Source organism: Uncinocarpus reesii, genomic scaffold (assembly GCF_000003515.1).
Source record: "Uncinocarpus reesii 1704 scaffold_2 genomic scaffold, whole genome shotgun sequence".
Lineage (NCBI taxonomy): Eukaryota > Fungi > Ascomycota > Eurotiomycetes > Onygenales > Onygenaceae > Uncinocarpus > Uncinocarpus reesii.
The window spans coordinates 4,293,977-4,314,155 of NW_003052499.1; the positions used below are offsets into that span (position 1 = coordinate 4,293,977).

General features: G+C 48.6%; 7 protein-coding genes across 7 annotated transcripts; 6 read left to right on the plus strand and 1 right to left on the minus strand.

Moving 5' to 3' along the window:
• Positions 1–122: 122 nt before the first annotated feature.
• Positions 123–1,953, plus strand: UREG_04415 (uncharacterized protein; the record flags this gene model as incomplete). The annotated part of the gene is made up of 3 exons (XM_002544852.1): positions 123–157; positions 217–392; positions 446–1,953. 3 exons carry the CDS (start codon positions 123–125, stop codon positions 1,951–1,953), a joined length of 1,719 nt encoding a protein of 572 aa, XP_002544898.1.
• A 460-nt stretch (positions 1,954–2,413) lies between these two features.
• UREG_04416 (uncharacterized protein) lies at positions 2,414–2,876 on the minus strand (the record flags this gene model as incomplete). The annotated part of the gene is made up of 3 exons (XM_002544853.1): positions 2,414–2,472; positions 2,545–2,695; positions 2,793–2,876. 3 exons carry the CDS (start codon positions 2,874–2,876, stop codon positions 2,414–2,416), a joined length of 294 nt encoding a protein of 97 aa, XP_002544899.1.
• Positions 2,877–3,143: 267 nt separating this feature from the next.
• Positions 3,144–7,592, plus strand: UREG_04417 (uncharacterized protein; the record flags this gene model as incomplete). The annotated part of the gene is made up of 3 exons (XM_002544854.1): positions 3,144–3,149; positions 3,208–4,011; positions 4,062–7,592. The coding sequence occupies 3 exons, from the start codon at positions 3,144–3,146 to the stop codon at positions 7,590–7,592; spliced, it is 4,341 nt and encodes a 1,446-aa protein (XP_002544900.1).
• Positions 7,593–8,501: 909 nt separating this feature from the next.
• On the plus strand, positions 8,502–12,622 carry UREG_04418 (uncharacterized protein; the record flags this gene model as incomplete). Its single annotated transcript, XM_002544855.1, has 3 exons — positions 8,502–11,255; positions 11,663–11,679; positions 11,983–12,622. The coding sequence occupies 3 exons, from the start codon at positions 8,502–8,504 to the stop codon at positions 12,620–12,622; spliced, it is 3,411 nt and encodes a 1,136-aa protein (XP_002544901.1).
• A 621-nt stretch (positions 12,623–13,243) lies between these two features.
• Positions 13,244–14,041, plus strand: UREG_04419 (uncharacterized protein; the record flags this gene model as incomplete). Its single annotated transcript, XM_002544856.1, has 3 exons — positions 13,244–13,320; positions 13,384–13,557; positions 13,630–14,041. The coding sequence occupies 3 exons, from the start codon at positions 13,244–13,246 to the stop codon at positions 14,039–14,041; spliced, it is 663 nt and encodes a 220-aa protein (XP_002544902.1).
• A 1,889-nt stretch (positions 14,042–15,930) lies between these two features.
• Positions 15,931–16,685, plus strand: UREG_04420 (uncharacterized protein; the record flags this gene model as incomplete). Its single annotated transcript, XM_002544857.1, has 2 exons — positions 15,931–16,097; positions 16,343–16,685. 2 exons carry the CDS (start codon positions 15,931–15,933, stop codon positions 16,683–16,685), a joined length of 510 nt encoding a protein of 169 aa, XP_002544903.1.
• A 1,450-nt stretch (positions 16,686–18,135) lies between these two features.
• On the plus strand, positions 18,136–19,041 carry UREG_04421 (uncharacterized protein; the record flags this gene model as incomplete). Its single annotated transcript, XM_002544858.1, has 1 exon — positions 18,136–19,041. One exon carries the CDS (start codon positions 18,136–18,138, stop codon positions 19,039–19,041), a length of 906 nt encoding a protein of 301 aa, XP_002544904.1.
• Positions 19,042–20,179: the final 1,138 nt, after the last annotated feature.

Genomic DNA, 20,179 nt, shown 5'->3' on the forward strand with positions numbered 1-20,179 from the left:
GGGCTGCATCATTACCTGGGGCCGCAATCGTCGCAGCTGCGGGGTAGCCCTAAAACACCCCCGGTGTATGCTTCGCAAGGAACGCTGTTGCAGATAGGAAGGAAACACCATACGACATTACAATGCCTTTAGATGAAGAGGGTGCCAAATGGTCATGGTATGTCTGCTTCCGGTTTAGAAAGCCTCGCCGTCTTCATTTCTGTATGCTAATTTCAGGGGACTGTGGTTCAGCGAACCATGCATTCGGGGACATCGGTCGTCAAAATGCCAACATTTTGATAGGCTCATGATGAAAGTCCCCAAAGCTGGCCGCCCGCTTGCAAAGTGCCCGCATCCCAAGGGAACATGCAGCTGTCAAAAAGTATACGCCTTCATGGTTAGAATTCCGAAAGGTGAGCAGATTTGAGATTATTGGGTCGAGAAGCGGACGTGCTAACCGTTGCAGGCTCGACGTGTTTATGTCGACCCTTGTATCAGGTGCCAATGCCTGGCTCTGAGTCTGGTCAGTCACCCGGGAAAGCCTCGCCGAAATCTAGCCCGTCGATTTCGGCAGCACCGTCTTCCACCGGGGCAGCGCCAAATAGAGTACAGAAGCGTACAAGACGACAGAATAGTATCCAGTCTACTTCTGAACTTGTGGCCAAAGGTCTTGCAGCACTGGCCGAAGCAACTGAAACCCCAAAAGCAGAGACTATGAAGCCACTAACCCCCTATACCCCTGTGCACGCCTCGATAGCCCCTTCGTCTTGCCATGTACCAATTGCGCCTTCCAGTGTTTACCAACGTAAGCCGGTGCCAGTCACGGAACATGATGCGCGGGGACCATTTCCTACGCCAATACCCAGGCCCTATAATTTCTCTGAATCGAATTTTGCGCGAGGTGCCTGCTGTTCCTCACAAGCCCTTCCACAACCTATTCCCTCGTGCCCTGCCCCCTGCTGTAGCAAAACAAACCTGGAGGGAAATTCAATTAATGCACAACGCCATGCGGCACAAACGGCGGATCCCCCGAATATATATCCATCAGCACAAGAAACACATGCATATTCTACTTTCGGGCCAAATTCTCCAGTGCTTCGCCGGCCTCCGTCCGTCCTCCCCAAGATCGAGTCAGCGGATGGTAGGATGTTTCACCTTTCAGATGCAGCTACAATGCCCATGGCCGCCTTTCCCGCTCAGTTTCCATTATCTAATGCCCCTTACTGCAGCTCGTACCCTTCTCAGAACCATATAGAACACCTGCACTCCCCTCCTCACCTTGTACCAGGCTCGACTTCTCCGAATCCCGCGAATTACTTCGGGCAAGAATGTCAACCTGGACACAACTGTGGTTGCGGTGATGGTTGCCAATGTCTAGGATGCGCTTCTCATCCCTTCAATGACACCACGCGCCACCATATTCAGGAAATGGGTTACATGATGGCACTTGAGAATAACGACGATGCGGATAACCAACCAACTTCACCATATAGCACGAATGGGTTTACCGTGCCTTTCGAAGCGTATCATCATCAAGGAAGCGGTCTAATACAAAACAATACCCATGGGAATTTTATCGACGATTTAGGGAACCAGTCTGCGCAGTCCCTCTCAAATGGAGCATCGTTGCCGAGCCCAAGGGGTTTTAGGGCTGAAAATTATGAACTCCTGATGCAACCTACTGCCTACTACACCCTAGAATACCCCGTGGGTATGCCGGATTTGGCGCTTTGTAGCAATATCATGGGGACGTGCCAGTGTGGAATCAACTGCAAATGTATCGGATGCCTGACCCATGATGGCCATAACGGAGTCCCACTGGAACCATCTCCACCCCCAGACCGGCCGGCCGAGAGCTTGACTCTACTGCCGGACAAGCCAATGGATCAAACACAGCCTGAGTTTGGGTCAGCAGAATCCTCGGTTTTGAATGATCGGGAATTGATCGAGCTACCGCAGAATAGAGCCATTTGATACCATTTACCCCCAGTTTTAATTGACCCTCCTCACTTTTTAGATACCCCGGCGAAAATATATTTATCGCAATACTCCGAATGATTCTGTTCATGCATTTTTTTACAGTTCAAGGTTTGTAATTTGGCCCTTACGTTGTATAGAGTTTTAGATTCTTAAATTATGCTGGTAATGAATCGTGCTCGCTTCAAAATATGTATGTACATACAAAAGATTTATGTCCCCAGTATGCAGAGGTGAGGAGGGAAGATCCAACGTCAGTGGAGAGGGTACCAGTTTATGCAAAGCTAGCCTTTACGTATTGCTATCCCTCTGCCATTGATGGTATATATTTAGGCATATTGTACAGCATTTTCCGAACCGAGACGCGTATCCCCGCATGAACCATGCTGTATACCAGCCAAGCTCTCACCCAAAAACACGTTGGAAACTCATCAGGTCCTTCTCCTGGGCAACGCTTTCACGACTTTTGTTGCTGGGCCTGTTTTTTCCAAGGCTGGTCTCCGCGTCGGAATGAAGCTACAAAGTTGGGAAATCAAATCAGCGACTGATACCCAATTCCTAACAATAGCCTCGCAAAGCACAACATACCATCGGCTTCCTCCCAAGCTCGGCCGGCACCGAAACCTAATCCAACCCATGCGGGCCACGCCCTTCTTTTGAATAGGAGAACAGAGAATACGACGCCGAAGGAGAGACCTAGGCCGGATCGGATGAGGAGAGAAGAGATTGCGCGGTCCCACTATTGTGTAGTTTTAGGATCTAGTATCAGCATATGCCCTTCAACTGGCTGTCGAGCACTGGCAATGTGGTCGGGGAACGCGAAGACAACGACTCACCTTTTCGTTAAGCAGAGCTTCACTGACAGGCCGGTTGGAGCGCGGGACTGGCACGGCCGGCGCTGCATCCTTGGAGTCGGCCATGGTGAATGATTTCTAGGACGGGCTATATTAGTATGCAATGCAATTGAGGTTGAAAGATTGCTACAGTACCTAGTATCTTGATATGGGATCGAACTGTCGCTGTCGCTTTTGTTCCGGTTTTCGTTTGGTTTGCGGGTGTTTGAGGTTCGGCACCGGAAGAATCTGTTCCGGGCTTCATCTTATCAGATATCTTATTTTTCGAAAGGTGTCGGACCCGGCGAAACTCGATGTTCTCCAGGAGCTTTTTTTCTCGCGATTGTCGAGGCAATGGAGGTGAGAAATACTGATGCATGATACTACTTCTATAGTTACTGACCATCAATCTTTCTAGGCCTCCTATGAAGCTCTGCTGGAGCTTGAAAAGAGCAATCATGGCTCCCCAGTGAACCATCTGAAGGAAGCCGCGCGAATTATTAGGGCTGATTTGGACTTATATGCTTGGGGCCGGGCACCTGAAGCTTCGACCGCAATTGTCGCCCAAGCCGCCGCTGCACCAAAGGAGGAATGGGTGCTGCGTTGGTTGATGAAAAAGCTAAAGGCTCCAACGACTGACGCGAAACCGAGCTACAAGGTCGAAGAATCTTCATGGGTACTTTTTCGCATATTACTGGATCGGATTTCTGCAAGGACATTATCAACGATCTTGACGGAGAACAATTTCCTGGGTATATTGCAGGCTTCCCTTGAAGAGATAGGACAGTTGTTGTCGCGGGTCCCGGACCTTGTCGAAAAACATGAGAAATCTTCGAAACCATCGTCTGGGGGTAGAAAACGTAAAAGGGCGGAAGCCACTACCGAAATTGGTCCGCCAAATGTTTCTTCTTCCTTGCAAACCTCTCCGATTGAGGTTTTCCTTTCACTTACGAACGCCGTAAGACACTTTGTTGCCTTGGTGGATCGGACTCCGGGCTTTCAAACCGCATTGAAATCACAAATTAAACTTGTGTTGCAGGGAGAACCACCCGTGGCGGCCAGTTTACTCAGTCAAACACTACGCTGCGCGACGGCAGTTTTTCATTTGCGCAACAGTCCTAATTTAGAGGTTGAGGACCAACTATTCGGAGGCTTGTCAGCTGTTATAGAGATCTGGAAGCTTAGATTGGATGGTGTAGATGAAGATGCTGCACTAAGTAATGTTCGTGGCCTTCGTCTGCGCAAACTGGTGACTTGACTAACCCGTTGTAGGGCCATTTCACTACCAAAGTGTTGGAGCTTGCCTTAAAACTCCTCGCAGCGGTTCCAGGAGGTACAACCGATTCGGAGAGGAAAAAGAGTTTTGTACAAGGCATCGAGAGACTAATAGTATTGCATATCGTTTTGCCTCTGCGTGATATCTATTTCACGTCGGCGCTTCCGGATTCTAGCCCAATGGAGCATGGGATACCAACCAGCCAGGTAAACGATATCTCGAATGCGCTGGATTCGCGGGTGGGAAGCGAAATTATGGGACCCTTATCTGAATTCTTTCCGGTACTTTTGGATATCGCTATCCGTGCCTTGCCGCGAGATACATTCAAACGACAGGCGACCGAGGCTCCATGGTTGGAAACTTTCTTCGCAGCGCTCTCTGCTCGTGCGGGCTACTCTTTGTCTGCAGAAAAGGGATCGGAGCCTAGGACCGGTTTTGCATTATTGCAAGGCCTCTTTGAGGTTGTTATTACTCGAAAGATGGCCCTGTCGCTTGGTATTCTTATCCAATACGCTATACGATTTTCTGGGATACATAAAGACTATGAGTTCAACACGCAGTGGAAGTTAGTATCTCAAATTATTCAAATCGGCGTCGACGTCTTTGTGCCAAATTCCGGACTCAGCGAATCAAGGTCTCTACTCAATTCTCTCATTAGTCGGATAACCTCGGTCTGCCGACAACCAGAAAATTTGTCCAGTGACATTTACAATCTTATCAAAACTGGTATCATTATCCCTCTATTCAATGGTTTCTTTGGAGCAAGAGATAGTGATACCATCTTGCGGATTTGGACCGAGCAGCTTCTACTCCTTGATGAAGCACGTTTGAACAACGGCAAAACTCCCTCGTTTTCCGTCTGGGAGGACGACGATCTGTCTAGAGTCTATGGGACGTTGTTACTCAGCAACATATCGGCAGGACATACCAACTCTCAACTCGATCCAATCGTCCCCGCGTTGTCAGAACAGGGTGAAACTTCGTCGCTTTACGCCAACCTAGTCATCCTGGATTCTATTTTCCTTCCCCGACAAGGGAATAACGAAGATGCATCCCGAAAGCTCTACCGTGAAACCATCTTTACGTCGGTTGTGGCGTTGATAACATCCCGTTCTAAGCGATACTGGAGATGGCGGCTATGGAGAGTTTTGGAGAATTTAACATGCCATATCGGCCGTTTGGAACAAGAACCGTCCGATACTATAACAACTTCAATATTACCTATCGCCAAGGGAATCTTTCCAGGGATTTACCGCAAACCAGGAAGTTCTGATATTGCTAGACGTTGCCAAGAGGCATATTGTTGTTTCAAATTCGTCGTTTCACTTTCCGGAAAGCTTGACGATACCGTGCTTGGTGGCTATCTTGATGAATTCGCTACTGTGCTTACTACCGTACTGGAGAAGGTATCGAATCCCGCTGCTGCATGGAATGGTCAGATGGACAGCGTTGATTCTCCAGATAATGTTGCAATTGCCTGCCTCGTGACGCTTTATAGTAATGGTCGCGCCCTGGGACTTCTTTCAACGGAATTTCGACGGCGATTGCTTACTGGACTTTTGGTTTTAGCTGAAAAGGGCCGAAAGGACACAATTGCCAAGGGGCCAAGTTCACCTGCGGCTAGAGCCGTTGACTTGGTTGAAGTTTGGACATTGTTTGCGTCCCGCGATTTCCTTTTGGCTTTCCCGAACGCAGTTTATGACTTAACTTTTACTCTTTACGAACGACTTCAGGGAGGAGCTGAAAGCCGCCAAATGCTCATTCAAAGCCTTCTGAACGTTCCGGTCAAACTTATTGCACGTCATCAAAGGGGTAGCCTCCTCGATCTCCTTGAAAACATTCTTCTCGAGGGGAACCTTGGTTCGGAATTGCAGCTCGACATATTGACTCTAATGACAAAATTGATTGATGCACCTAAATCACCCGCTAAATTAACAAGCGGGGATGCCACCCTCTGGAAGCTTGCAAAATCGATATCTGTTGGTGATACCGAGGCGGACGTGCAAGTTTTCCACGTATTCAAGCAATTGCACAGAGCAGTCCTTGACAAGGTTCTGGTTTCCTCGGGGGGGAAACTAAGTAAATACGGCCGGAAGATCTACAAGAAGGCTTTGGATATTGAAAAAAGTCAGAAGTCCAGCAACTTTGAGACAATAGGATATTACTTCCTGGCCTTGTCCGTTAACGCGCTTTATATTCACCAAGCAGAATTTGACGATGGAGAACGCGAGAGTATCCAACTCCTTCGAGCCGACATATTTAAAGAAGTCTTGTTGGCCCTGAAATCATCCTCTCGACAACTCAAGAAGCGGCCGTCAAAATTGAAACTTGTATTTCTAACTGGCATTTTTGGTGTTGCGGATACAGTTCAAGATCTACTACATGGGAACGAAGAAGCTTTTGAAATACTTCAAGAATTGGAAAGCCGTGCAACTGCATCGGACTGTGACGCCAATGTCAAAAGTCTCGTCAAACGGCGGACTCTTGCCTACAAATCGCCAGAAAATAACATCATGTCATTATTTGAATACTCTTCATTGTTTTCGGCTTCGCAACTTCAAGCAAGGGACCAAAAATTGCTGGTTTTTGAACTTCATTCGAAGCTATCTGCTCTCTCGAAGGACACACTGATAAGCTTCTTGCACGACATGCGCATTTCAAAGGTCTCTGATGATCAAGTGGCTTATCGCTTATTATTAACAGGAATGGCTAGTGGATTATTGAATCCTATCGACGACAGAGAAAGCGCAGCATCTCTCGAGTTAACTTCGACATTTACGCATGTAACGGACGCATTGCTAGACTGCAAAGCGATAGAGCCGTTCTCTTTAGCCACAGAGTGCCTTGATATTATTCTACGCACACAGCCGCGCTCTGTGTCGCAATGGAATGTTGATAATATTCTTGCAAAAATATCCGTTGTAGTCTCTCCATCTGGCCCTCAAATTTCACCGAGAGACGCCGGCACAATCTACACACGTGTTTGCCGACTTTTGGGGACGTTATTTGGACTCTATCGCAAAAAGCTTAGTGGAAGATTCCATCTTATCCTTCCGGTTGCGCAACGCATGCTGCGTTGCCTTTTTGCCAGTGATTCAAGGCCAACCAAATCTTCGCTATTTACAAGTCATCCACCCTGGCTCGATTGTACCGGCACCCCTCTCCAAGCTGAACATGCGGCCCAGTATACTCGCCTTCTCTCTTCGCTTTGCGACCCTACCGTTTCAGCGGTTGAGAACCAGCGTAGAGGACCTAATCAAGGTTTGATTGACAACACGAAAAAGGTTAAAAGCCTTGCTGGGCAATATCTGCAGTATCTTATTATAGAATATGCAGGAGCACAATTGCGAGGCCATTTGACACCGGAAATCAAAGCTGCATTGATGCCGGGGTTTTATTCGGTGCTGGATGTTATGTCAAAGAGTACTATGCGGGCTATGAATGCGGCCATGGATCCCTCTGCTCGGGCGGTTTTCAAGGGGTTATATGAAGACTATGTGAAGTTTGGGAAGTGGAATCATGATTGAGCATGGGCTAGCACGGTGTCCGCGATTTACCGGCACAATGTCTGAGGGAGCTCCTCAAACCCCTTTCACCACACAGATCCGAATCTGGTGGAGAATGCGCGGCAGGCTGTAAAGGAGAATTGAGCTGATCTTACGAGAAACCCAGTAATACACGAGAATGCAGATTGTGTGTATTCTCCCCTGGCTTTTTACAACGATGTACCGCTGCTCCACGCGCCCCGGACATTCCGTATATACATCTGGGAATAGCCATGAGCATGAATATGTGAGGCTTGTGGCCGTTAATCGTGTACCAAGCCAGGCCATCTACTAGTGAACATTGTACATATATTTTGAGATACATAATAGTTTGGTGAGTGAAGAAGCGGTTGCACTTCTCTACCTAGTTAAACAAACAATGCAAACAGGGGGAGATTCCAATTAATTTCGCTATTCTGATGTTACCAACATTGTGTCTGGCTGCCTGCATTGAAAACTCTTCATCTCGTCAATTGAGCAGTTTTCTCGGAAGAAAACGTCAATTCATCTAGCTCCAGGGTACTCGTCATATCAGCTTTCTCAACTTCAGCCATTGTGACATTAGGTTTTTTAGTACCGCGTTCGGCTTCCCAATCGGGGCTGAGGGAGTCGGGGAGCCGCTTTGAGCGAAGGGGGTGAAACGGGAGACTTTGGGGTATATAAGCAAGGGAAATTCTCTTGTTAATCGATTCTTCTTTCATCATGAGGCTTGGAATTTGCTTTGGCCCTAGGGTAGCTTCTCGAAACTTTAGACACGGTATCGTTCCTCATCTACTGATCAATTGCCCCATAACATGAATGCTAATCTAGATTGAAGGACTTTGGTGCACCTATTCCTACCATTTGCGTGACCGGCTCTTTTGCTCAAAGCGATTTATGTACAGCAGCACAATGGCAGCCACCGATGCTTTACCGAAGACGCTCAAGTCAATCACGGAAACCAAACTCAAGGAGCTTTCAAAACAGCAAGCTCTGTTTGAATCCCGGAAATCAGCAGTTTATGAAGAAGCTGCAAAACAAACGTCCCTGGAAGATAAAGTCCGAGTGCTTCTTGAAGGGGTTACTCGCCTTAAGGGCTTTCCAGATGACGGGCTTGATACGACTGATAAAGAAGATGATGCCGTACTCCGGTCCGGCGGTGATCGTGTTTCCGCTCGGCACGCCTATTGGAATATTCGCCGTGATCTTGTGCAGAGAAAGTTTGACTCATCCATATCCGATGCAAAACTGAAGCTGTTTGAGGAAGAGTTGCGCAAGCAGTTGAACTTTATCAGTGCTAAACATGAACATGCGTTGTTTTTCAATCGCCTTGTGACTGAATGGCTAACGAATCCTCGCAATCCCGTCCCTGAAATCGCTAAAGATAACAATTCGGATGTTTCTTACGAACAGCTTGAGCGAAAGGAAGCTCATGAGCAACGCACGGAATGGGAACGACTCGTGTTCGAGCCTCGCCAGACTGATAGTGCTGCCATCGAAGGCTACCTTACAAAACTCTTTGGGCAATCGAGACTGTCTGAGCAAGCACTGAAAGACCTTCGAAAGCGAGTGAAACTATCGAGTAAAGACTTCCTGACCAAAGACGACCATTTCACGGTTGACAGTTTGAAATGGGTTATTAGGGGGGTGATCAGCAAGGACATCCTATCTCCCAACAAAGTTACTATTCTTAGGGAATTCCTGGTTAATGATGAGGTTGCACAGGAGGTTGCTGATGTTCTGAACGTTCGAATGGCTCAGTTGGATACGTGGTCTTGGAGCGGCCAACCGATCATGGTGGAAATGCGACGACATTTGAACGGAAAGTACCGAGCTTATATGGACGAGGATATTCTGGATGCCATTTTCCTCCACTACATCGGAGTCAAGTGGAGCATCACATTCAAAGAGCTTTTTACCGCGATTATTCATTCCCACGGTTGGAAACGCCAGTCCAAAAACATCCCAAAAGACGATCTTGAGCGGCGAAAGTACTTTTTATACGAGGAGGATGGGGAGAACCGGGACAACTATAATATCGTCGGAGAGAGGAGAAGAGCGTTTTTGGAAACGTATTTTATGTGCCAGTTGCCCTCGGACGTTGATTCGATACCCGTCTACAACGAAGACTCCCAAGCCGACGATCAAAAGAAAAGCTTCGTCGACCTCAAGCACTCGTTACTCCATCTCGTCATGGCCGAAATATGGCTTAACAAGGCGTTATATGGGGAAGTCACTGTGGTTCAATCCGACTTCAGATGGTTCGGCCCTTCACTGCCTCACACGACTCTCCTTTCAGTGTTAGAGTTCTTCCACGTTCCGAAGATTTGGATCGATTTTTTCCGGCGTTTTCTTGACACTCCACTGAAATTCGTACAAGACGGCGATGATGGCCCTGTGAGGATAAGAAAGAACGGAGTTCCTCTGAGCCATTCGATAAGTGATTGGCTTGGGGAAGTGACGCTTTTCTGTCTCGATTTCTCGGTCAATCAGAATGCAAATGGACTCTTACTATATAGATTACATGACGACTTTTGGTTCTGGGGGCAGGAGCAGGATTGTGCCAAAGCCTGGAAATCTGTCAACGAATTCTGTGACGTTATGGGCCTTGAGATTAACCACGAAAAAACCGGAGCCGCCCGCCTGTACCTCAACAAGAGTCACAAGAAGGAGTTCTCAGATGATTCAGAAAGTGATTCCAACGTCGACCAAAGGCCCGATTCTTCGACTGTCTCCGTGACTGAACCCGCTTCTCTGCCACGCGGAGATATCCGATGGGGATTTCTCAAATTGGACGAAAGCACTGGAAGGTTCGAGGTTGATCAGAGCCAAGTGGATGTGCACATTCAGGAACTACGGCGTCAACTTGCTGCGTGTAAAAGCACGTTCAGCTGGGTCCAGGCTTGGAATACCTATATGGCAAGGTTCATAAGCAATAATTTTGGGAAACCGGCCTTCTGTCTCGGACGACCGCACATAGAGATGGTACTTTCCACCTTGAAACGCATCGAACGTGAGCTATTTGCTGTCGACGGGGATGCCTCACCCGGCAGTGCTGCTGACTACCTTCGTCTTGCGATCGCGAAAAAATTCAACCTCTCTGAGCTTCCGGACGGATTCTTCTATTTTCCAGAGGAATACGGTGGTTTAGCTTTGACGAACCCATTTGTTTCCCTCATTTCTATGCGCGAAGGCATCAAAACGACCCCCGAGAGAATCCTTCGAGATGCATTCATTGCAGAAGACAAGGAGTACGCCGCAGCGAAAGAAAAATATGAAAAGCAAGGCCCAAACCGAACCTCTTTGGGGCTTATTAGTAGTGCTACGCCTCGGTCTCGCTTTTCATCTCCTGGCACACAATTCATGTCTCGGGATGAGTATGTGAAGCACAGTGAATCTACAAGTCTCTACCTGAAACGGGCTTATCAGCTGCTTTTGCAGCAACCCGAGGAAGTGTCTGCTGCTTTCACGCCGGAACTGCAGAATGCGATTTCCAAAAACGAAGCAATCAAATCCTTGCCGGTTGACTGGTACTCCATGTCGTCGTACTCTAAAAGCATCGTGGATTTGTATAGTTCGGGCATGATCAATAAGTATGGCTCCCTCGCTGCAGTGGAGGATAAGACTTTGCCTCTGGGCGTAGTGAAAATCCTCAAGCGGGAAAAGGTTAGATGGCACAGCTGGCTGTAGCCACATGGATTGATTTCATATCAGCTGGGACAACTGCAGGTCTCGTTGGATGAATTAATGTCGGATAAGTGATGGCGCACTTGGATTTTCAGTTGATGATACCCCTCCTCTCAATTAGCATTTAAATAGATATGATCACTACTCTTAATTAAATATACAATCCACGGCCTTCGAGCCGTATTACTTGTGCTCATAGCCGTCTAATCTTCCTCCACACCTCGTATATCCAAGTTGTTCAAGGAGGGGTATTTAGGGCGTAGGTGTCGCCAGACTCCAGTGTGAACGTCAGCAGGTGAACGCAAACCCTCATTTCTCCATCCATAATTCCTCAAGAGACATGGACGGTCAGATGCCCCAACCAGTTGACCTGAATTTTACAAAAGCACTTCCAAAAATCGAGGTACGATGGTTCCCAAAAGCGTCAACATGCGGATTAGCTAACATGAGCGAGTCCCCCAGTTACATGCCCATTTAACTGGAAGTGTGTCTCGAAAATGCCTCCAGGAGCTGTGGCTCCGAAGAAAACAGGAGGATCCGGACTGCAACGTCCCTAATCCTCTAGAAGTGATGCCGGAGGGGAAGGTTGACTTTGATCTTACCACGCATGTATCAAGTTTAATAGAAGATAGATGGCCATTGCACTCGCTAACTTTTATATTAGGTTTTTTACGGTGTTTACAAACTTGATATACCATCTTTGCAGTGACTTGACGGGCTTGAAATACTCTACTCGCCGCGTCCTGCAGGACTTCCAAGATGATGGAGTCAGGTATTTGGAACTCCGGACTACTCCCCGCGAGAGCCAGAAATATGGCGTTTCAAAAGAGCAATATGTGACGACAGTCCTCGACGTGATCGAAGAATTCAAGAATGACCGCATGTCAACTTACCTGCTGCTATCCATTGACAGAACCAAGTCAGCGACCAACGCCCTTGAAGTGGTCGATCTGGCCATCAAGTATCAGCACCGAGGGGTGGTTGGAGTAGAGCTGGGAGGCGACCCATCAAAAGGCGATGTATCAATATTCGCGAGCGCCTTCAAAAGGGCCAGGGACCATGGCCTGCACATAACATTACATTTCGCGGAAACAGCATTTTCCGCTTGTTCGACAGAACTGAAAACTCTTCTATCATTCCAACCAGAAAGGTTGGGCCATGTCATCCACGTTCCTGATAGTTTCAAGGAGGAGATTGCACGCCGGAAACTCGGACTCGAGCTGTGTTTGTCGTGCAATGTTCATGCGAAATTAATCCAAGGCGGGTTCCCGGACCACCACTTTGGGTACTGGCGAAATCAAGATTGCCCAGTCATTCTTTGCGTGAGACTTCCCGCCACGTACTAGTTGTGATCACTCACTGAGGCTTTAGAAAGACTGATGACGTTGGGTTCTTCTGTAGCCCTCTGTCAAACGAGTACCTTCTCGCCGCTGAACATTTTCAGCTAGACCGCTCGACGATTTTAGATTTATGTAGAAGGGCCATTCCGGCAATATTTGGGGGTCAGAGTGAGAAGGACAGGCTATATCAGCTGCTGGCCCGATTTGAACAACCGGAAATCGCTTTTAATGTCTAGTGATGAGGACATTCAGCTGTGGAAGCTTTCATAAGAATGGATTGGCGAAGCTCTCTAGCCAAGAATCATACGACGCCAACAAACTGTTAGTATAATGAAGTAGAATATTCCCATATCGAAAAATGATGAAAAAATGACAATGTCGAACAGTCGAAGTGGCGCGGGGAAGATGATTCTCTCGCTAGCCCGATTAAGAGGCATCTATACCAGATCAGGACGAAGATTGCAAGGGTACGACAGAAGTGCCGAGTGAAACAACTGATTCTTCTGTTGGCTGCGGAGGCTGTGCCGAACGCCAAAGCGTTGGTTATGCTGGACTGGTTTGGTATTTAATCAACCAGAGGGTGCAGCGCATCTTCTCGTGGAAGATGGACCGGAAATTGACTCCAAGATGGATAAACTGCGGTTTGCCTTTCACCTGTTGCTTTTGATTTCCTTGTTGACCGTATGCACGGGTGCTGCTGAAGGGTAAATAGCCCAATACTTACGCTCATTGTGTATGCGGGAGGAATGCTCATTTTGCTTTTGAAGATGTTGCGATCACGACGATTACCGCAGTCCTGGCCGGGGTCGCAATTCTGTTAAACATTGCCGTGGGCAAGCCTGCCCAGCGGATGATATCCAGTTGCCAGACTCTGCTGCTCTGGCGGGCCGTGAGACGCCTGGTTTTGGTTCGTTATGGGCCCGTCATATCACGGATTTCTAGTATGGCGCTCTATTATTCACTTTTTGTCGTTTTTGTTTTTTTTCGCTGCTGAAACACTGACACGAATCAAGTTCAGATCTCTCGCGGCGGAAATTCTTCAAGCCCAGGCCTGTTCCTAAGCCAACCCCGAAGCCTCCTAAGTTTGGGTCGCCGCCGCCGTGGAGTTTCCCTAAGAACCCCTCTAGTCCCAAACCCGGGGGAGGGTCGCCTAAGAACCCCGGGAAGCCGGACAAGCCAAACCGCACACAGGACTCGGACCCGCCACGGCGAACGTCGGATCAGATGGGTGATCCTGGAGACGGTGGAAGTGGTGGCGCTTCTAAACCCACTCGCCTAGTTCCTTCTCAGGTAACAAGGGCTCCTCTGCCGAGCAGCAGCCGCAGAGCCGGTCTAGTTGCCAATGGAGGAAATTCGTGGGCTCCCCATCCGGTGCTTCTGTTTATCGCCATTACAGGATCGGGACTCGTGATATTTCTGTGGTGAATTTATGGCCTTGATGATTGTGCTCTTGGTCTACTCTTCGGGATTAGCGGATGACAATGAATTTTGACGAAATATTTCTCTGGGTATCGTTTGAAAGGGACTCATAGTTACAGGGTATTTTTCAATGGGTGACACATTGCCATCATTCTATGTCACCACGCATTCTGCTGCCGGATCACCTGAAGCATCAGGAATCTGCAGCCTCTGTGACGGAATACGTGTTCCTCGCCTTCCCTTGAAATGATTGCAATTCTGTGACCTTGTTGTGTCAAAGATGAGTTGGCACTCCTCATGGTGCAACTACACTGCGAGCTCAGTCTCTTCCATGTGTGTGGCCCAGTGAGGGATCAGGAGGCCCAAGTCTAAATAACAAGGATTCCAGCCCGTACAGTCGTTGCCGCAAAGTGTACAGGGCAAAAGATGAGATCATCCGGCGTCCACGGCATTCCACCGTCGTCTGACGCATCGCTACGGGAAGCGCTGTCAAACATGTTGGGGAGGTCCGACTTGCGGCCAATGAATGTGAAGCAAGAGTATGCACGACGTGGCTTTGAGATACTCGGTGTTAGGCAATGCATTTCACAACTGGGTGGATTGGGTGTATTCTGATCAACGTGTCGGGTGGAATTCTCCACCAAAACTCTGATCTTTATATTTCGTTTCTCCTCCCCCATCGCAGGTCGCGAGATCTCTGGAAGCGGTTCTGCACAGGGGTCTGTATAACTTAATCTGCAAAATCTCTCCCCAGGGATCTTTGCCAATTCCCGGGCATCGGAATGCAGGGAGTGGGCGGATGCCAATTGTCAGCTTGGGATGGTGACAACAAATATCGTATTCTCCAGGACGTGTTTCTGCAGCGAGGTCAACTTCAGCTGAAGAGTATTTAATTGTAGAATAGGCATCTTCATAAACTCCCTATCCCTCCAACCTTTTGATCGCAGGCGGCCACCATCCGGTCCGCTTGGTTGATTGTTCTTCGTTGTTGCTTCCACCAGGTTACACAGCCACAGAAAGGCCGTCGCGGTGGCGCAGGTGGCTCAATCACGTGAGCCGCGGCAGCCAATCGGATCGCCGCCCCTGACGCCGGAACAACCCCTGCCGAGGATTATGTCAGCCCGCAGCTTCGCCTTGCTTATTCAGCTTCACGGTCGCCCTCTCGACCAATCACAGTGCCTGGACGAACAACCGCCTACTCTCAAGGCATCCATAGCGAGCTCTTGATTCTCCTCCTCTCGGATCCTGGGAAGAGCGCGGATTCTTTCTGAGATCTGCCTTCGATACGCCAGGCGGCTACTTGATTTACTCTGGTTTTGGTTAGCTCTGCTAGGACCCTCCTAGGCTCAGCCCTCTGTCGTTGAATCACCGGTCTTGGTGAGTCACCCCATTTCTACAGTTACATCTTGCCGCGCCGAATGCCTGAAAGCAGGAACCGATGATAGGCTTTGTGTATGCCTAGTCTTAGACCTGGCTGTCCTGTTAGGCAACGCATTCTAACGCTTCCACCTTCCAGAGCCACGAGCTGTGCCAGTCATACCTGAGCTTCCAAAATAAGCGCTAGCAGGCCTTGTGGCGGCCGCGCTGTTCATAAGATTTCAGATGATTGACTCTCTATGCACGTCTCCCGCTTGGTCAACAATGTTATTCGCCCGCGAGCTTAGTCCCCACAGATGAGCCTCATCGTCTTACCTTAACACTATAAATACCATATCAAGATACCCAGACCCCATCTCTCCTTTGAGATGTCCCACTCCGATATTTCATCAACCTGCAGCTCTCGAAGCAAGGCCACTGCACTCATGTCAGATATCAGCGGAGAATCCGACTGTTCGAGTCCCCGCGTCGGGGCATCCGGTCCGATGTCAGTTGTCACCCTCATGGACCGAACCGTGATGTCCCCATCGGTCGCTGGAACCGGCCTCACTGGGAGTCTTACCCGTCCTAGGCTGGCTGTGAAACGGGCGCGAGACCCCCCAAGGAATGCGGGAGGCCAGATTTACTGTGATCATCCTGACTGTTATGAGAACGCTCCCGTATTTCGGAGGCCTTGTGAGTGGAAGTAAGTTTATCCTTCTGCCTGATCTCGATCGTCTCAACTTGTGAGGGAACTAACCCATCAACCGCTTTGGCTTGTAGCAAACACATGGACAAACATGACAGGCCGTATAAATGTTCAAATTTAGACTGCGCAAAACTACCGGGATTCACTTACTCGGGGGGTTTGCTGCGCCACCAACGCGAAGTTCATGGGATGCATACGCCGCAGAAAAGGCTGATGTGCCCCTTTGCTGACTGCAATCGCAGCTCCGGAAAGGGGTTTACAAGGCAAGAAAACTTAAATGAGCACTTGCGACGCCTTCATCGAGGCTCTCAGGACCTTACTGTGCCTCCAACCCCGCGCAGCCCGCCCAGCTCAGCCAAAACGGTTGAAGAGACGACGTCTTCGGCGTTGGCGATCCATTCAGCCATGAAAAGAAAGCGAGCATCGAGCGGATCCGAAAATGACTCGGAGACAACTCTCTCCAACATTCAGGCTCTGCGAGAAGAAGTAGTGCGTTTGAGGAGCCAGATACAACAAAAGGACTCGCGACTTGATGAACTCGAAAAGGTTGTGCGGGAACTACGTCAATCGATAAATCTCGGTTGAATGATGGATATATTTCGACTCTTTTTTTTTGGGCATATATAACTGGTGCATAATCATCAGGCGTTGGACATCGAATCTCTTTCTCTTTGAGCGTCTCGTTTCTAATGACACGATGGGATCATTCATGAGGAGTTTTATAAAGGATGTTGTTTTGGGTGCCTTGCTCTTGCTTTTATGGCAAGTTTACATGCGATGTTATTATTCTGGCATTATACCCCTATTCGATAAACCTGATCATATTCCGAGGCTCTAGACAATGGATTTTCATAGAGCTTGTAGAATCCCAATGCCTCCTCTGTTAAATTCTGTATGACAACTGCTTTTCATTATTTTCATTTAAACAAGGCTTGAGATTGTGAAACAATGATATTGAAGCAATTGGTGCATTCAAATCTGGGATATTTGAATCTAAATGGGCTACTGCGAAGCATTCTCACATCCCCCGGTATATCACTCTCAAGTGCCGAATAGGTGGCAGCACAAATGCATGTATGATTGTACTGGACATGTATTCAAAGAATCCTTCCAGTGGCTCCCTCTAAATCAAGTGGCCTCATGGAGAATAAGTTACCTTGCTCCCACATTAATCACTCTAGAACTTGATAAAGCTCCAAAACACTGATCTTCCAGCAGCATCTCTATTACACCGGCACAATATCTGCACACAGCACCAGATCTGTGCCGGCAAATGGAGACGTGAAAAAGAGAAAATGCCTTCCCACAAGCGTCGAGCCCGCCTATCCAGCGGACAATCAAATCTGAAGGTAGTTGAAAAGTTGCTGCATTTTATAGCTGGTAGCCCGCATCGGCGTACTCGACTAGAAAATTGTCCATATCTCTCTTGAAGCGGGTCTTAGCAGCATGTTCCTAGATTGACACCTGGCCGACGTCCAGTAAACTCTTCGAGAAATCCTATTGCCCGACGTGGCTCTTCAGCTGTGTATCCTAATATTCGTGAGGCAACGGCCAGATCACTCCAGCCGGCAACGGTCGGAGCGGAATCTGGCATCAGGAAACATGTCGCACCTCACAACCAAGATCAAGCGAGCAGCGTATCTTTCGACGCCATCAGGAAAGGCGGGAAGTCTAGCGTTGGATGCGACAAGAGGCGATGAGCCAAAAGCGTTGTTCTTAAGCCCATGAGGATTCCATCAGTTCTGCTGCCTGTTGCTTGTTTGTGGTTGTTGCCCCAAATCTTGGTGGCTGGACGCGTTCGCGCCTGCAGACACAAAGAGGCGCGCATTCATCTGGAGAACAACATCCAGCATCTTTGGAATCAACAGGCCTTCATTGTTGCACCATCCTCTTGTTCTCTTCCTGTTCATATTGGCACTGGTTTCTTGCTGGGTCGTATTGCTTTGCTTGGGATGTTTCTCGCCAGTTGATATATCTTTTTTGGTTTTTTCTTCAGCCCTTTTCGGATCAAGGACAAGGCCATTTTACTGCAAGAATGGAGGTTGATCCCATGTCTCCCTCGCCCGAAGGCAACCCGGCTCGACAGAGTTTGGCTTCGATTCACGAATTTGCCGCTTCCAACACCTATCCAGAGTTGCAGCATCCTCGCGCGCTGGAACCCCCTGGATCGCATGATTATCATCCAGGGCACTTTACATGCCCTCTCTTTTTTCAGTCCCTGGGCGATGACAGCTTCAGGAGCGAGTCACCCGGCTTTCACTGGCAGTATGAACTGCGCAGAGAGGCCCAGCGGATTCTTCCCTTTCTCTATCTTGGCCCTACTTCAGCAGCGCGAAATATCGCCTTCTTGAAGGAGGCTGGAATCACATGCGTCCTTGCAATTCGGAGTAACCACCCTTCGCATGAGTTTACTGTCAATGCAGACAAAGCTGCTGCAGCCGCCGGAATAGAGTCGCAACACGTCAAGGTAGAGGACTACCACGAGCTGGGAAGAACTTTCCCCCAGCTTGTTCGCCTGATTAGCAACCATGTCTGCCGCTGTCGGACACATTCGGCCTCAACGCTCCCGGCAGAGAAGAAGGTCCTCGTCTTTTGCGAGACGGGAAACGAACGATCGGCCAGTTTGGTGATTGCATACCTCATGGTTATATACAACATTCAAATGCATACGGCTTTAGGTCACGTCCAAGGACGACGGCTCTGCATCAACATCGATTTCTCCATGAGACAGATCCTTTTGTCTTTCGAGTCCATTTTAAACGCACAGAGGGATGTTGTTAGAGTCTCTCAATCGCCAGGGAAGTGTGGCATTTACGTGGCAGATGGCGTTAAGCGGCCCCATGCCAAATATTCCGAGGATGACTGTGACGTAGAAATGGGCGAGGCCGAGAAACCGGCAAAACGTCAAAATCTGGACCTTTCCTGCAATCCCGGGCTCTAGCCAAACTGACCAGCATATGTGTGCTATGCCACCTCCCAACAACTCGGATGGACACCTCTTGCTGGCCTCCAAGGTGGTGTATGTTGCTGGATTTTCCTCCTTACGGCGTCCAGGGGTTGGATACGACGCATAGCCTGGCTTTCTATGTCCTCTTGTTGCTTTTTGGTTTCTCTCAGTTTGCATTATCAAATAGGTATTAGTCCTTCACTGGTATCATTGAATGGCTGCATTTTCTTGCTCTTTTGGATGGTTGCCCTTGGTACAAAGAAGTCTTTCTTTTGGAGTAAGCCTGTGTGGTGATTATTCCATAGTTTGGTGGCATCCTGCTGGCAATCTTTGTTCCCACCACTTGCTGGCTCTTCAAGAGCGGAATCTTCCCCTGATATGGTGCCGCACGTCTATTCTCACAACAACGTTCCAACACGTCAACATTGACGACCGGGCGACCATATGTACAGTCATCTGTTCCAATATGGTATTTCCCACTGTCAAGCAAGGGGAAGAGCGCAGAATAATGCGGGACTTCACTGTGAACATACACATGACAGGTCTTCATTTACTATTAACTTTTATCTTCTTTTGCCTTCTACTTTTCAAGCTACATTCATTCTTTTGAGCTTGACAGTGTCTCCTCCTCATCCTTCAAGATTTTGATGTTTGGTTGATCTTGGTGGCATTTCACAATCTTTCTTTGATCCTTGTCAGACACGTCCACAAGATATCGCTAGGTGCTGAACCTGAGGGATATCTTCTTCACTGCTTCCTTAGACTAAGAGCCAATCTATGCTTACTGCTATACTTGCACTCAAGCGTCCGAAAAGATTGAGCAAGGTCTCCACTGCCGATAGAGGGAAGTACCAATGCATCTCCGGGAACGCGCCACACTTCGCCCGCCTCGTCGGTTTAATGAAGAGGATTTTATTACGCTTTCGGGCCCGGGTTCTATTTCACAATCACAGTCGAATTGCGAGTCTATACCCCCGCCCCGGCCATGCACTCGTATTATGCCGCCGTGCGCTAGACCCCAATTCCCACCGCCCTATGTTGAATACAACGCGAATAATCCACCGGCGTCGTTTCCAACATTGGATAATCTAGATACAAAAGCCGTGGGAGGGAAGGAGGAGAGTAATTACTT